This window comes from Mus caroli, chromosome 3, assembly GCF_900094665.2.
Source record: "Mus caroli chromosome 3, CAROLI_EIJ_v1.1, whole genome shotgun sequence".
Classification (NCBI taxonomy): domain Eukaryota; kingdom Metazoa; phylum Chordata; class Mammalia; order Rodentia; family Muridae; genus Mus; species Mus caroli.
The window spans coordinates 23742554-23760077 of NC_034572.1; the positions used below are offsets into that span (position 1 = coordinate 23742554).

General features: G+C 41.8%; 1 protein-coding gene across 6 annotated transcripts in view; it reads left to right on the plus strand.

Annotated features, from left to right (window-relative positions):
- The window catches only part of Tnik (TRAF2 and NCK interacting kinase), a 400539-nt gene that overhangs the window by 335233 nt on the left and 47782 nt on the right, over positions 1-17524 (plus strand). For all 6 annotated transcript variants that reach the window (XM_029475111.1, XM_021158657.1, XM_021158658.1 and 3 more), the window contains 4 exons: positions 1997-2236; positions 5065-5171; positions 13961-14124; positions 16053-16150. In XM_029475111.1, coding sequence (XP_029330971.1) covers positions 1997-2236; positions 5065-5171; positions 13961-14124; positions 16053-16150 — 609 coding nt within the window. The remainder of the gene's footprint in view (positions 1-1996; positions 2237-5064; positions 5172-13960; positions 14125-16052; positions 16151-17524) is intronic.

Below are 17524 nucleotides of genomic sequence, written 5' to 3' on the forward strand. Positions count from 1 at the left end.
GAACAAAATGCAAGATTTTTCAGCACCAATTTGCTCAGCATACCTTCCTCTGGTTGTTTTTATCTGCATATATGTCTCTTTTATAGACGCTCCAAAAGGGGAGTTTTACAACAGCTTCTCTTCTTTTAAAAACCTCCTACTTTGATCTTATAATGAACGTTTCCCTTGTTAAGGAAAGCACTGTGGGGAAATTGCCCCTTCTGAACTGATAAGGAACTAAGAGTAGCCTCTCTGGGAAAGCCTTCTCGGGTGCTCCAGAGTTTTAGGGAGTACCTAGAATGATCTTCTAAAGTGAGGGTGAGTGGGTTTTGTACGAGATACTGCAATGCATTTTTGTTTTAATGTTATGTATTGTATTTAATGATATTTGCATCCATGTGAACTTTACAAGACCTATTCAAAACACTCAGCAGAACAGAGCTTTGAGGATTCTTCCAGCATGTCTCTGTGACATTCCAATAGGCACTGTAGACCAAAGTGGGTTTGGCAGGGCCTTGTATGACACCGATAGGAAGTCGAGACTGCTTGAATGAGCTGTTTAGTCAGGAAGCACTCTAGATTTTTTTTCCCAGCCATGATCCATGTGAGCTAAACCTATGGATGGACCCGGGCTCCCATGTGTGCAGTATACACCCAGAGGTAGAGGACAGGCTTCAGTATTCACAAAATGCAGCACAGGTGGAGGGATCCCTTGCACCCTAGATTTTCATGCTTTTTCTTAAGAGGTCAGATAAAAATCCCAAAAGTTATTCCTACATGAACAACAGTACCACATTGCCTGAGTGCCAAAGAAGCATCCTGATACCTGGAAATGGTGTGTGTTTTTAGTGGGGACATCCAGTCCTGTGGAAATCAGGTGGCCCATTTGATAAAGTGCTTTCCATTTGAAAACCCAAGTTCGATCCCTAGAAAACACACATAAAATCCAGACATGGTCGTGTAGGCTTGTGATCGTAGCACTGGGGAGGCAGTTAGGGGAATCTACCTTAGGGCTTGTTGACCAGGCAGCTTAGTGAAATTGCAAGTTCGAAGCCAGTGAGAAACGATGTCTTAAACAAAGTGAAAGACAGGTATGCCACAAGCCTTTAATCCCCACACTCAGAAGACAGAGGCAGGTGGATTTCTGAGAGTTGTTAAAGGCCAGTCATGACTACATTGACTTCTAGACCAGCCTGAACTTTACAAGCAGACCCTGTCTCAGGAAGGGAGGAAGGGAGGGTGGGACGGAGGGAGGGAAGAAAAGGCAGACAGGCAGACAGACACACAGACAGACTATAAACTGGGTAAACATTCTGAAGATGACACCTCTGGCTTCCACACATACATGTGCATCCGCGCACACACACATCCCATACGGTGGGTGGAGAAAGAGCACACTACCAAGGTTAGATGAATGTGCATGCACTCTTGGAGTAGAACTCAGGGTTCCAGCTCAGACTCCAGCTTATCAGCTGTAAAATTTAGGATGTGGTTTAATCTCTTTGTACCTGGGATTGCTCATATCTCAAATAAGGAGGATGGTTATCTCAACCTTGTGAATTCACAGAAGGAAAGACATTTAGAGTATTCTTATTTCATAGAACAATTGTATCTAAAGCCAAAGCTAAGGACTTTACAGGCAGGAGGTTGGGATAGCTTATAAAATATCTTGTGTTGCTGTCCAGGAAATATTGAATAAAAATAATTGTTACTGCTACCATACTACTTCCTTACTTCTTAGCAGTTCCAGACAAAACCAAACTGAACCTGTTTCCAGGAACCCTGAGGTAGCCCTACAAATTTTCTAAATTAAAGACTCTGAAGGGTTGCCAGATGTGCTCTCTGCAGCCTTGAATAGTAGGAGTATCTCTGCCAGTGAAGTGTATCCCAAGTGTGATTACTGCTAACTGAAAACTGCCCTGTCGTAGCTCTGATGGATTCAATTCTTGCATACAGATCTTTTTGTCCCTTTAACCTATGGGCTTCTAATAATGCTGCCCCTGTGTTGTGTGCTTAGATCCCGCAGCTGGTAGCTGTCAAATCCCAGGGACCTGCCTTGACGGCCTCCCAGTCAGTACATGAGCAACCTACAAAGGGCCTGTCTGGGTTCCAGGAGGCTCTGAATGTGACCTCTCACCGGGTCGAGATGCCACGCCAGAACTCGGATCCCACCTCAGAAAACCCTCCTCTCCCCACGAGAATTGAGAAGTTTGACAGAAGCTCTTGGTTACGACAGGAAGAAGACATTCCACCAAAGGTAGCATCAGTGCTGCTGGGTGTCTGTGTCACTGCTGCCATTGCCACCATGTGCCACCATTCCATCCCTTTTACAGTTTAGAGAATTTGACCGTGCAACAACACCTTCCTTCTCACATGTGTCTCTTCCTAAGCTAAGTCTTGGCTAGTCATTAATCATTTCTGATCTTCATCTTCCCAAGGGGACAAAGACAGAGAAGTATGTCTTAAAACAGAATTATAACTCTCAACACCAAACATTCTAGGCCATTTTCCTGTCCACATTAGCCAATAGACTAGTGGGTATTTTCAGTGATCATTGCATGTATTGCTAGACAAACCAAATCAATAAAAGAAAATGTGCTTACTCTTATATTTAACAACAAAAAACTTGAGCAGATTTCAAGGGTTCAGAAAATGGTATGGGGACTGGGTAGATGACTCAGTCAGTAACATGCTTGTCATACAAGCATGAGGATCTGAGTTCAGGTCCCTGGCACTCAAGTAAAAGCCAGGCATGGTGACTTGTGCATCTAAGCCTGGTGTTGAGGATGTGGAGGCAAGAAGATCCTTAGCCAAAAGAGTCTAGCTAGATTGGTGAGCTCCAGGTTCAATGAGACCCTGTTATACACACAGAAAGAGAGATAGAAGACATAGAGACAGAGACAGAGAGATGGAGAGACAGCAGGTTAGAGAGACAGAGACAGAAACAGAGCCAGAGAGACAGAACAGAGCCAGAGAAAGGCAGAGGGGGAAGAGGGGGAGGGGAAGGAGAGGGAGAGATTGAGAAAGATACTCAGCATTGACCTCTGACCTCCATAGGTGCATGCACGTGCATGCACACACACACACACACACACACACACACAGTGTCACACTCATGTATACACATGTGAAAACACACATACATGCACAGACAGGCTGGCCTTGTCTTTAAGCATTTTACTTAGCTCTTCTTAAGGAATGCTCCCTTTAGGGTAAGGGGTACTATATGTATTTGCAGACTCAAATTAATTACAGAGGGTTGAACTTTACAGAGAAATGACTAGTTTTCCTACTAGTGTTCCTACAGAACAACCCTGAGTGCTTTGGTTTTATCTCATATTACTAAGCTGTTATTTGTTCCAAGCAATGTTCTGGAATGTGGCTGTGCATCTGTCTACTGTCAACCTGGAGGTCTTTGAAATGCTGAAGATAGTTTGCACCATATTCTTCCTGGTCCATGAATCTTTCCCACTGTGCTTAGCATCCAGAGCTGTGACAATTGTAATATCCCAGATTTCCAGAAAACAGTTACTACTAACTCCATGAAAGAGAAAGTGGATTTAATGATTTACAAAGTATTACCTTTTCCCTCTCCAGTGGGGTCACAACAGGATTCCCATTATTCTGACAATGAAACAGTGCCTGTGCTGTGGTCTTCAGGGGGACTCAGAAATCCCATCTAAGTGGTTACTTAGAGAACTTCATTGTGAGAAATAAGCTATACACAAGAGCTGAAGACCCGAAAGAGGAATTGTCTTACTTAGCCACTCTTTAAAAACTTGATCTGTATAAAGCTAGGAAGAAATGTTAGGTACATTTAAATATTCAGGTTTCAGCCAGTCATTGAGCCCTCTCCAGATGTTTTCTTTGCAAAGAGGAGAGGGAGAAATAACAACAGCAGTGCTTAATCTGAACAGGAGTTAGACCAACTTGGCCATTTTGTTTTGCTTCCTTGATTCCACCAAAACGAATCATATTTTTTCAAAACAGATGAAGGATAACACATTGACAGTAATCTTCTGCATTAATATTCATGTTTCTTGCAAATAATTGATTTCCGTTGTACAATACCCAGTCCCAGAATCTTTATGCTTTGTGTTTGTATGCTTTATGAGAGGAGACACATTGGAGTTCTACTTGGTGTTCTACCCAGTTGAGCAAGTAATACAGATTAATGCTGCTTCCCACTCTTTAATATTTAAATGGGCATTTTGAAGACCCTTCCAGTATTTTCAATATTAATTTTGTTTTATATACAATAACATTTACTAATTAACAAAACACACATTATTTGGGTTTTTGATTGACAGTACTAATTTGCTTAGGAAGTAAAACCATCTATGTTTTCATATTCTATGAGAGAGAAGACCTGCAGAACTTGCCTGTGGTTAGAGCTCTTCTGCTCTTGAGAGAGCCCTGGTTCATTTCCCCACACACACATTGCGTGGCTCACAACCACCTGTAACTCCAGTTCTAGGAGATCTGATGTCTTCTTCCAGCTTCCATGAGCACCCAGAACTTACATGTTATATGTGCATACATACATGCATAGCATACATGGACTCACACGGACACAAATATTAAAATTGAATAATACAGTAATAGATTCTCTAGGCTCCCCGGTATGTGATTTATTGTCCGGGATCTAGACAAATACTCCAGTTTTTCACTAGAGTTCATAATCTATTCGTTAAGATGAGCTAAATGTGACTCCCTCTGCATGGCCCCCACCTAATGCCACTTTCAAGGGAGTAAGGTCACTCCAAAGAGGTTTCTCTTAGCTCCCACTGTTGCCCAAACAAGAGGTAATTTCTTCTAGCTCAATAGTCCAACATCATGAGTGCAATCTGACTTTTGTTTCTGAGATGGAAATGGCCTTCTGGTTGTGGAATGTGCCTCTTGACTTTTGACAGCAGAGCCTCCTTTGGCTTTGTTTCTTTCACTGAAGCATGAAAGACAGTTCTTTCATGGATGAGGCACTGTCTGTAACTTGTATCCAGTCTTCGGAGAGGAAGAGGCTCCTCAGACAGTAGCCTGCCTACACTGTGTTCCGGGAAATGGTTCTGAATTCTGTTTATCTTCCAGGTGCCTCAAAGAACAACTTCTATATCCCCAGCACTAGCCAGAAAGAATTCCCCTGGCAATGGCAGTGCTTTGGGCCCCAGACTTGGATCTCAGCCCATCAGAGCAAGGTAAGGGGAAGGAGATCACCACGATTATCCGAGATGCCTGCTATGTCTCTGATCCTTTCTTCACTTTTGAAGCCTATGTGCTTGTCATCTAGACTGGTGGCCTTTCAATAACTTTGATATGACAGGTTTTAAAATCTGGGTAAAAACTTAGAATCACAGACACAGTTGCAGCATTGCAAACCATTGTCTCAGAGACCCTATTCACAGAGCCAGAAGTACAAAATCCGAGTTGAATTGTAGCACCAGGTCAAGAAGTGTGCTCCAAGAACTACTGAGACATCACAAAGGTCTTGCTGGGGAAACAGTAAGTTGCTGCAGGAATTCTATAGCTTGGTACTTACAGGACCAGTTTTGATCAGGAAGGCATCCTCAGTGGCATTATAGAGGGTCTCTGAAATTTAGTCATACTTCCATGATTTATTCTATGTTCTTCCAGAATTTTCCTTCTACTATGCATATTCCTATAATCAGGAGGTTGCATTCAACTTTCACTGGATGGGGCAGAGATCTCAAAGGATGCTGGGAAGTAGGCAGTATCTACACAGTATCTGGGCAGACTTTATGTGGCAACAGATGCTGTTTGTTGCTGTCGTTCATCAAGTTTCCCTCGGATTTGTCATGATGAATACATCCTTTTTTAGGAGTCACTGAAATAGCAAGCGGCCTCTGCTTGGTCTATAAAAAGGACACATTAGGGCAGGCTGCTTTCTTCTTCATTCTGTTCATGATGAGAGAAAGTCCATGAAGTGGGGAAGGGAAAAGAGGACAGGGGCTTATTGTTTTGCTTGTATACAAAATTCTTAGCAAATTCACTCTGCTCTTACCTTGAAAGGCCTTAGGAAGGGATCATTCCCTAAAGGAGGAAGGATTCTACTTAGAATCTCAGGAGAAAAAAGATTCCAGCCTCATTCTAAGTAGAGATACAAATTGTCAGAGTCTGGAGTCTGTGAAACTCCTCTGGGGCTTGCTAGATCTGTGTCTAGCTGTGTGGCTAAGCAGCCCCAGGTTAACTCGAAGGTGCCATGGCCAGGGAACAGAGAATGCTAGCACTGCACGCAGACTGAGCATCATCAACCCCATTCTTCTTATCCCGTTATCAGCACCTCCTCATCTGTTGAACCGGCCCTAGAAGATATTTTCATTAGGCCAGTTGCTTGGAATCTGGCTGTTTAGCTCAAGCATCATCCAAGCTTGAAGTATTTTTTTATGCTGTCAACCAAAAAAGAAAGACTTGCTCTTATAGGCAAGCAAGAAGCAGCTGTTTGACTCCTCTGAATTGTTTTAATGACATGAGGGCCTAAGACAATGGGTGTTTTATGGCCAGTAATTTATAAAAGGTGAAGGTGGTTTCCCTTGAAACACTCAAATTCTACATTTTGTGCAAAGAATGTAGACTTTGAGAGAGATGACCAGCGTTTTTCTACTTGCAGTAGAGAGGTGGGAGCTAAGAGGTTGCAGCTATTCACCTACAGTACACATCATAAAGATTTGGGGTGAGAGAGTGGAGAACCCCAAATCTTCCTGGGAGACAACCAGCAGAACAACCTTGCTTTGGCTAGTATTCATGACTACCTGACGAGCACATAAGCTGTGAGTCACTGGGCTGGTGAGATGGCTCAGGAAAGCAGTTAAAGACAAGCGACATATAAGCCTGGCAAGCCAAGTTTTATCTCCAGAACCTGTATAAAATTAGAAGGAGGGAAGCCTGTAAAGCTATCCTCTGACTGCCACAGCTTGCCATGGTATGTATAGGCATCAATGTCCAGCATCTTTCTCTATGCCCCGAGTTCACTGATGCAGCTAGGGTGGCTAGCCAAGAAGCTCCAGAGCTCCTGCTGCCCTTGCCTCCCCAGCTCTGGGATTACAAATGGTGCTGCTGCACTTCTCAGGTGGCTACTGAGGCTCTAAATTCAGGTCACTGTGTTTGCACAATGAGCATTGTGTTCACTGTGCCGTCTTGGGAGATGCCCTGAGTTCCTTCACCTCTGCCATAAAATAAGCAGCCTGAACACTTGGTGGGGTTGGCTGTCATTTACTTGTCACCGGTCTGCAAGTGAACCACAAAGTTCTGCTGATCTGAGATCACTCACACCACTTCTCTGAGCTGCCTATTTCGTCAGAACTTCAAAGGAACACCCACCAAATGCACAGGGTTTTTGAAGCCTTTGCTTGAGTTATCTTCCTTGTATCATAGTAGGTCCTATGGCCAAACCCTAGGCATACAAAGGAACTTCACAGGGCATCCAAACTGGGGCTCATGCCTCCTACATTATTCCTCATAGTTCTTTTGCTACCTATCAAAGGATGATAATCCATTAATGAAGACTTTAAGTGTGTGTGTGTGTTTTTAAGTGTGTATATATATATATATATGTATATTATATGTTATATATATACATATATATATATACACACACATACATATATATGTGAAACAATACTTCTAAGCTATATTTCTTATAGTTGGTCAATATTTCTTTTATTTCTATAGCAGCACCTACTCAGACATGCCAGTGATATAAATAGTGACACAGACTCTTTTTTTAGTATTTTATAGCTTAGGCTTACCCAACTAACTAGCCTACGTCCTGCCACGTGACTAGTTCTACCTTACTCCTCTGTTCACCTCTGTGTCAGCTGGCTGAATCTCCAGCATCTCATTTCTTCTTCTAGCCCTGAACTCCCCCAGCTGATCAGTAGTGAGACAATCTCTGATATATATTAGATTGCCTTGGGCAGGTGAGGAAGAATGAATATTTACAAAGTGGAGAACACATTAATAAGCCATAGAAATAGCCATACCAGAATCCTGCCAGCATTTAGCTCTCTGGTGGTAAGGAATTGCTATGTGCAAGACTATATGTGGCCTTGGGACTAAGTGTTCAGGGTCTGACTCCATGGCCCATAGGTCCAAGTGTACCTCATGCTCTTTGAGCTACATATGTCACTGGAGACAAATGAGGTCTTGCTTCTCTTTCTTATCTTGCTTTGGAGTAGGTATATAAATTTACTTATTTAAAGCATAAGTTTTATACCTAGACCCCAAGTAAAAATAGCAGGTGTGGTAATATGCTTAGAATTCCAGCAGTGGATACAGACTGGAGGATTCCTGGGGCTTCCTGCTCTTCCAGCCCAGTTAATTATGGCGAGCTACAAGCCAATTGAGACCCTTTTTTCATTTGTGGCAGGCTTTCCAGTACCTTGCCTTATGTTTTTGAGGCAATTTATATTTATTTCAGAATTTAATAAACACCTCTGGAGGAGCACTTATATTTATGTCATAGTATTTTTATTGTATCACAAATATTTTTAAATTATTTGTGTGTGTGTGTGTGTGTGTGTGTGTGTGTGTGTGTGTGTGTGTTTAAGTAAGAAGACACCTGGGCAGAGTTGGTTATCAGTAGAATCCAGGGATTGGGCTCAGGTCACCATAATAGGATGCAAATATCTTTACCCGCTGAGCCATCTTGCCAACTAGCATTACAGATATTAAAACCTATTAAACCTATTCAACTATTAAACTATTAAAACCATATAGTGATTCTAAAGCAATGGCTTCCATCACTCTCATTTTAAACATGGGGAGTTGAAATAATCCAAGCTTAAACAAACTCCCCCAAGTGTCAAAGAGGAAGTGGCAGGACTAAGATTTGAACTCGGGTAGCCTGTCTGGGGAACCCCTGACTTACTGGCAGGACATGTTTTGTCTCTGAGTTTCTCACTCTGTAGTTTATAGGTGTGATGAGAGTCCCTCCTAATCCTGAAGGCACTGGCGTCTACCCTACTGCCTTCACCGTCTTTGAAAGGATGTGATTGTATGGAACTTTTTTGTATCCCAAATGTTCCCCTCTCAACTAGAACAGGATCATCTCATACTTTTATCAGCTCCCCTTCTAGAGGTAAAAGTAGGTGGCAGCCCAGTGTCCCGAGAGGTTCCTCCTCCCTGTGAAACTGAGTGTTGCTTAAGCTGCACACACAGGCCCCGCATGCTCCTGGATGCAATGGTCTCATTGAGGGTGATCAGGAGAGGAAATAAAGATTGTAATAAATCATGTAGAACTATCGCTGTTTTAAAACTTCTCAACTCTTTAAGATTTAGTTTGATCCATTAATCCTTCTTAAGACAAATTAAAATATGCTCAAACAAGTACTTTTAAAACATGAAAAGATTTAAATTAATTCAGAAACAGTCCAAAAAATGATTAAATGATTAACCTCAGAAAATAATTCCCTGTTCCATCCCAAACCTTTCTTCTTATGACTTGTTTTTTCTTGCCAAAGAACAATGTAAAGAGAATTTTGGCAGTCAGCCAGTTAATTAAAGACTTGGCCCAAGGCTTTGGACACAAAATCATATTGTAATCCTCATTTTCTGTTTTGACTTTTTACAAAGTTCAAGTAGATAGGATAATTGCCACATATTCCTTCAATGTTTGTCATTGTTTGCTGGGTAGAAGAAGCGTGAACTTAAATTTAGCATTTAAAGAAATGTATTTGGATAATTTGAAGTTGTTTCCTGCTTAGATCCAAGTAGTCCTGGTTAATATGTGAACAAGAGAAATCTATTATTTAGTGGAATTTGGAAGTTGAACCTCTATGAACATGTATTTGAGAGCCCGCAGCCCATAAGGCAAATCACACATACATAACAAGAAAGAGAAAAATATCATATGACATTGCTCACATTACTAATATTTTTAAGAAAAAAAAATAAAGGTAGAAAAAAACCATTAAGTCCCCCTGCTTCCCTGGTTGGTTTTACAGACACTAAGTATTTCTTTCAGTGTGCAGCAGTAAGAATAGCAACTTAATACGCTCAGCACCTGGGATGGTGAGCTGGCATGAAAAGGGCTTGTGCTAATGAGGCCCAAGTCAGGAATCAAGTGCTCATGGGATCTAATTAGCCTCACACAGGAAGAAGAGCAAGCTTTCCAAGCTTCATCAAAGACACATCCCAGATAGGTCTGTAAATAGCCAGGGTCCTAACATGCCCACAGCCTTCTGTCTATTCATCCTCTTCCCCTAGCTAGGCACCCACACTGGGCCCAGGATGGAGGCAGACAGCATTAAGAGCTAGTACCATCCAACTCACCCTTTTGTTCTGATCTGCACTTCCTGTCTCTTACCATAGACCTGATGATCCATCCTGATGGCTCTTCTTAACATCCATCTATATGCACAAGAAAAACACCAGCTTTGGTCTCCACTAGGGCTATGCCAGCCTTTCTGATACTATGCCAAGTCCCAGTGTGTCTCACTTCTATATAATACCACCTATGATCCCTCAATGTGCATGAATTTTCCCCAAACACCAATGGCATTTACAGTCGCTATTTACATAGCTTTCAGGGTTACAACCTGCTAACTATTGTCTCTACAACCTGTATCTCATTGCCATGGTGATGTCACTTGACTGTACATCTCCTGGCCTGGCCTTCTCTCAACTTCTTCCTGATGCAAGGCTCAGTTTACATGTCAGTTAACAAGATTTTGACTGAAGCATCAAAGGGAAGCTAAATAGATCAAGTACCTGAATACTGTCACCACACCCCAGCCCCGGCAGAGAACATTTTAAAGCATGTAGCACCACACTTCTATCAATAGTTTCTTAAAAACCAAGAGGGTGACATCATCATTATCCCACAGAATCAGAACAGTATAAGTAACTTTAATGCCTCTACCACTCTCAATTTACAAACTATTTGGTTAGTAATATGTTTAATGACAAATAATTTGAGAACTTATTAACTCCCTGACCACCACTGTTTGATAAAAGAGAGCAGGGGAAGAAAAGTCATTATTTGAGGACTAGAGATGATTGTTTTCTATGAAAAATAACAAGTTTATAACATAAGATACTTAGGAAAGAGACTCTGCTCATTTTAAGTATTTTTCTAATTTAGGGGTACTTGCATTTAGGATCTAAATTTATTTCAATCCCTTAGATACAAAAAGTTCCCACAAGAATAGTTACTGTCCATTAAAGAATGCCATTATTATAGAAAGAATTCTTGATTCTCATGAGCTTCACCAACAGTCATTCTGAAGCTGGCCTTATTGTTAAGTTGACTTAGCATCTACAAATGCTGTATTATTGTCATAAATTCTAAATTTTTATCATCAATATTAATGAATTGTGAGATATGACTGCTTTTACATAAAGTTCACCACGAAGTTAACCATGGTTGCTAGCCACTTCTACTAAACCACGAGTTGTGCCAATACATTACTACAAAATGAGATGTGTGGTTTAAAAGTCTGTGTGTAGAACCACAATGAAGCTCATTGCTTTTGGAAGCTATCTTTTTAAAAAAATCAACAAACAAAAAAGATTAAGTCGCATGCATTTTTTTTTTTTTTTTTTTTTTTTTTTTTTTGCTTACAACATTGGATATTTTGTGGCAAGGCCATTGGTAGGGTACGATTACAGATGTCTTAGTATGAGGGCCCTGTTATTGTCAACTCTATATGGGACACATCCAACACCCAACACATTGCCCAGAACCTGGTGCACACTCCATGCTCTTGAGCGAGCCAGATCAAATGAAAGCAAAATAACACATTTTAAACAGCACCTTGCTGTGTCTGCACCACAGCACTGCATATCTCCACTCACAACAGTGTTCTTGGAGTGTAGAGAATGAGAGATGGTGCAAGTGATAGAGGCGATGGGTGCTCTATTTGCTTTCCCCTCTAAACAACTGTGCTGTTCATTATTTTTGTTGTTGTTGTTTAACAAAATCATAAAAACGTCAGCAACCAGAATTGCTGGCCTTCCCTCTTCATTTGATGTAGGTCCAGGTGATGGAGGTAGGCACTGGAGGAGGCTAAGCAGGAAGAAAAGGAACTGTGTGCCTAGCTAGAGTCACAGAGCACATGCACTGTATCCTGGCACTGACCTATCTCAACTGCCTGACCATTCTTCCTAGGATAATACTGAGTAAGAAGATGCAGACTGCTCTTTGTGGTCAATAAAGGTCAACATGAGGTGGATGTTGAATCCACACTGAACCCAGAACCACCTGCAACCCCAGCTTCAGGGAGCCTGACACCTGCTTCTGCATACACACACACACACACACACACACACACACACACACACACACACGTGTGTATACATATACACTTGTGGACAAGCAAAATTTTAAAGAGAAAGATGATCATATAGACTACAGTGAAAAGTACCTTTATATATTTGCATACATATGTTTGTTCACAGAGTTCAGGCCATTTCAACCAAGAATTCCAATACCATAAAAAACAGAGTTGAGTTTCAGTGTGAAGATAGATGGCTAGTTCTTTGTTATCTGCCAAGGCAATTGTTGGGATGACTAATAGGAGAACGAATTACCAGACTAATTTGTCCATCTGATGGGTTATTTTGCAGCCAGAACTCTTCAGAGCATAAGAAAGTGCTCACAGTGCCTGTTTTTCCTCTACAGTGTTAGGGAGAGAAAAAGTAAGAAATAAAATTGAATCTTTGATAATTTGCCAAATAGTAAAATATAGTTGACTATTTCCTGGCTTGGGAATTGCATGGGTTCTTCCTCATATTTCCCCTTTCATAGATTTCAAGTTCTCTACAATGAATACTGGGGGCACTGTTTAAAGGATGGCCTCCTCTCATGGCTCCTCATCTCAGAGCTAGTGCTCCAGCCTGATGACCCAAGAATTGAGTGTGAAGCTCATCCCGTGACCTCCCAGCATCTGGCTGTAGCTACACCAGGAAAGCCTGGCTTCCAAGTTCCCTTGTTACCCCACAACCACCTTATTAATGTATACAAGATAAAATTTACATGTATTTATGTGTACCATGTGATACACACACACACACACACGTATGTATGTATGTATGTATGTATGTATGTATGTATGTGTGTATGTATGTATGTATATGTGTGTGTACACACACACACACATATACATACACACATACATACATATAACTTAACTTAAACAGTTACTGGGTTTTGTAACAAAAACATTTAGGATCTGCTTTAACCTGGCTGTGGTACTGCAGTATTCTATAAAATGAGATCTGCTTTAAGCATACATATTAAGTAAAGGCATCACAGTGTACAACGAATTTCTAAAGCTTGCTCATCCTATCTAACTGAAACCTTTCTTTGCTTGCATCCCATTGTCTCCAAACCAAACTCTATCAGCTGCTGCTGATCCACATTGTACATTCTGTGACTCTGAGTTGTGCCTATCCATATACAAGATCCATATATTCATGCAGTGCATGTCTTCTCATGTGCTTGACATATGTACAGAATATGTATGTGCTACATGTGTACAGCCATGTCATATTGCCTTTACCTACTAGTGCATCAGTGGCTATACGTTGATTCTGAATTTTGCTGTTACAGATAGTGTGCAACCGTGAGTGGATCCATCTCTTTCACACAGAGACCTCACTTCCTCCAGATACATACCCAGAAGCAGAATTGTCAGGTCATAGCATAGGTCTTTTTATAATTATTGGAGGACTCCCCATAAAATTTTCCATCGTGAATATGCTAATTTGCATCCAACAGAGTACAAGGGTTTCCTTTTCCACACCCTCCGTAGCTGACTACCATTCCTCTTTTTGAGAAAACCATTTTAATAATGTAAAGTGCTGCTGAGTGTTTCTATACATGGCTTTTTTTGCGTTTTTCCTTTTAATGTCTATCCAGGTCCTCCACAGCTTATATTTAAAGTCTTGTTTATCTCTGAGTTGTTAAGTGAGTGCCTTGTATGTTTGCGTGTTGACGTGCAACCCTTGTATTCTCCCATGCCCGCAGCAACCCTGATCTGCGCAGGACAGAGCCAGTCCTGGAGAGTTCCCTACAGCGAACCAGCAGTGGCAGTTCCTCCAGCTCCAGCACTCCCAGCTCCCAGCCCAGCTCCCAAGGAGGCTCTCAACCTGGCTCACAAGCAGGATCTAGTGAGCGGTCCAGAGTGCGGGGTAAAGTGCTCCATTCTATCACACCCGGGAGGAAAGCCAGCTCAGAAAGACGGTTACTGTCTGACTCTGGCAGCAGGGTGGCCACTGGTAGATGATACTGAAAATTATCTGCTGGCTTGTGCTTGTGTCTCCTGAGGGACTGAACTACCATCCCTAATTGTGCATGTGACATCAGAGTGTGACCACCAATCCTGTATATCTATCTAAAATTTCAATTTCCAGACAAATCTCCATGTAGTTGTCTTACTACCAAGTATTTGTGACTGCAAAATATTGGGAACCATCCAGTTTCCCAAATGTCCATTTCTGTTTGATTCTTCATTTTCAATCGCATGTGCCCCACTGTCTTGTTCCCATGGCATCAGACACCCCTTCCAGGGTCCTAGTATGTTTTATAATCTTAGGTATTTCTCAAGATGAAATTCCCTAAAAACCATTTTAAAATAAATACACAAGAGAGAAAGAAATACCTTCGCCTTAAAGACACATGTTCAACTCTTCTGGCTGTTCCTACTAGATAAGCAAAATATATAGCCTCATATTTAATTCAAAGCATTCTGCATCACGCAGTTTTCAGTAATGAAAAAAGTCCATGGAAAGACTATAGTATAATTAATACCTAGCAAAACACTGTTCTAACGAGTTGAGATTCACTCTTTCTGAGTCATCTTCTTCAGAAGATAAATTTGCTCACAGGTAATTAATTCTAGGCTTCCTGAAATACAATTTGATAAATATTAATGATAAGCCACTCTTCCTGAAGAAAACCCCTAGTTCCTTCGTGGCCCCTTGAGCAGGCACAGCCACAGTTTACCTCCTCTATTAATCATTTACATTTCAGTTAAGTAAAACCTCTGTATATGCAACGTTCTTAAGCTTGAAGTCTAACATGTGACACCCATGACTAAGCATTGAGACTTAGATTGTCCCACAGCTGACTCTCTATTCCTGACATGGGTGGCCTGTTTCCGAGTGCTAGGTGTCTCTGGGACACTGACCCAGACAACTGCAGTTCCCTCAATTTTTTTTTTAAATGTTCATGGAGTTTTTGTAAAGAAGATCAGTGTTACCCATACCACTTTAACTCTCTGAGCTAGCTCAGGCTTAATTCTCACATGCTTTCCTGCATTCCCTACTTCTGTTTACAACTCATCTCTGCCTGGGAATTCAAGCCAAACAAGAAACCCTCAGCTTTCCGACTGCTCTACCTATGCCATAAGTACCACAGCGCCTCTTGCTCTGTGGCTGCAGGCCGCCTCCCTCACCCTTGCTCCACACCTATTTTCTTGGGCCTTTAACATCGGCACCTCCCTGATCCCGCATCACTCTTTCTTCCTTAAAGGTCTCAGATCACTTCTCAGATCTCCTTTTAAGACTCATGCCGTCAAATAAAACTCTTTTATTCCTCATAAACTTCAATCAGAATAGCCTGTTCTGATGAATAGAAGATAAAAGAAGAAAAACAAGGCTAGAATTTTAATTTAGAAGCTCATTTGAAATAATGATTAAGAGGACATTCAAAGTTCAGAAGGATTTCCAACTAAGTCCATCGCTTCATGGTTAACTTGTGCTATGTGTGTCATTCTTCCCGTCTGTACTCATCAGGAGAATAAGAAAATGGAGCCATAGGACTATGTGGGAGCACGGATGGATGTCAGTGATTGACAGAGTAAGCGTTTGGTGCTGTGGCTAAGACACAGTAAGCTCTTGGTAAACGGTAGTGACCAAGTCCAGTGCTCACGGAAGAGTCTCAGTTTTACTGTTGACTTCTCGGCTTCAGGCCTACATTGTCTACCTCTGTCTTCTGAGCATTTATTATTTTTCCATGGATACATATAGGTTTGCCTCGTGAGTTGGCTTTCCTTAGTCACTCCCTCAGAATGTGAGACAGGCTTTTCTAATAGCTGTGTTCCTGTTCTCTCCTCTAGCCAACAGTAAGTCCGAAGGATCGCCCGTGCTCCCCCATGAGCCTTCCAAGGTGAAACCAGAAGAATCCAGAGACATCACGCGACCCAGTCGGCCAGCTGTGAGTGCTTTTCTTTCTAAGGATTTGGAACTCTTCCTTTACCTGGGGATTCCCAAGATGATGTAGTTAGGGTTGCCTTTATGACTCAAAGCAAAAGTTGGGAGATGAATAAGAGCACTGTGTGCTAAACACATCTAGAAGACAGTCATTCATGACGAGGAAGGTACGGAGTGGATTTTAGGCTGCTTCCTCTGCTCTGGGGGCTTTTGTTGCTCATCACCATTCTAGGAAAAAGGAAAGAAATTAGCTCACACCATCGCACAATATTTGCTCATTACTTTGCCAAGAAAAGATGTTAAAAGTAGCAGTTAGGAAACCTGGGTTGTTCCTATGAGTTGCTTCATCCAGTCTCCATGCTGGCTTTCACATGGACTATAATTACAGTCTTCAGCTCCTTGTCATGTTTTATGGACTATCTTTTCTGGACCAAAACGTAATAAGTATGATGTGACACAGAACCTGGCAACTTGACATTCCAGCTTCATTGCTTGAAAATGAAGGACCCAAGTGTATAAACGGAGGGTTTTAGCATCAAATGTATAAACCAAGGACAGGACAGCTCCAAGTTATGGTTGAGGGGAAGGTTTTCATTGTAGCTAAGAGAATAGAATTGCCAGAGGCATCTGGAAGGGTCCAAAGCAGAAAGAGGAAATAGTAATGGCCAGAAGACTGGACTAGGTCATGAAAGGAGGGCAAGGGAGAAAGGAGACCAAGAGAGAGGGGCAAGAGAGGGGAAGACAAAAGAGCACACAGCTGAAAAGATGGGGTTATATGGGAATGAGAAGGAGGGGAAGGGAAGCCCATGGGTTGGAGCAGTTTAGGATAGCCACAGGTAGTTGTAAGACTGAGGGAGCCTGGAGGACAGCATGCCCTTCAGTATGCAAACAGACACCACGGATAGCCATTTGTCCCTTCTCACAGTGGTGAGGATATGGTTACTTTGGTGGGGGTGCCACAGTTTAGGGGTGTGGAGTTTCCTTTGGGCCCAACACCAAGTAGCTTTAAAGAAAGAAAGGATCTGGGATAAGGATGTAGTTCAGCTGGTTAAGTGCTCATTCTGCCCACCTGAAGCCCTGGATTCAATCCCCAGCACCACATAAAACAGACATGACAGTATATACCAGAAGTTCAAAGTCATCTTCTGTTGAATAATACGTTCAAAGCCAATCTAGGATACATGAAACATTGCCTCAAATAGATAGATAAATGATAGATATGATAGATACGTTAGATAAATACCTAGATGAGATAGATAGATAGATAGATAGATGAAAGAAATGCTCACAATCAGCTATTGGATGGAACACAGGGCCCCCAATGGAGGAGCTAGAGAAAGTACCCAAGGAGCTAAAGGGGTCTGCAACCCTATAGGTG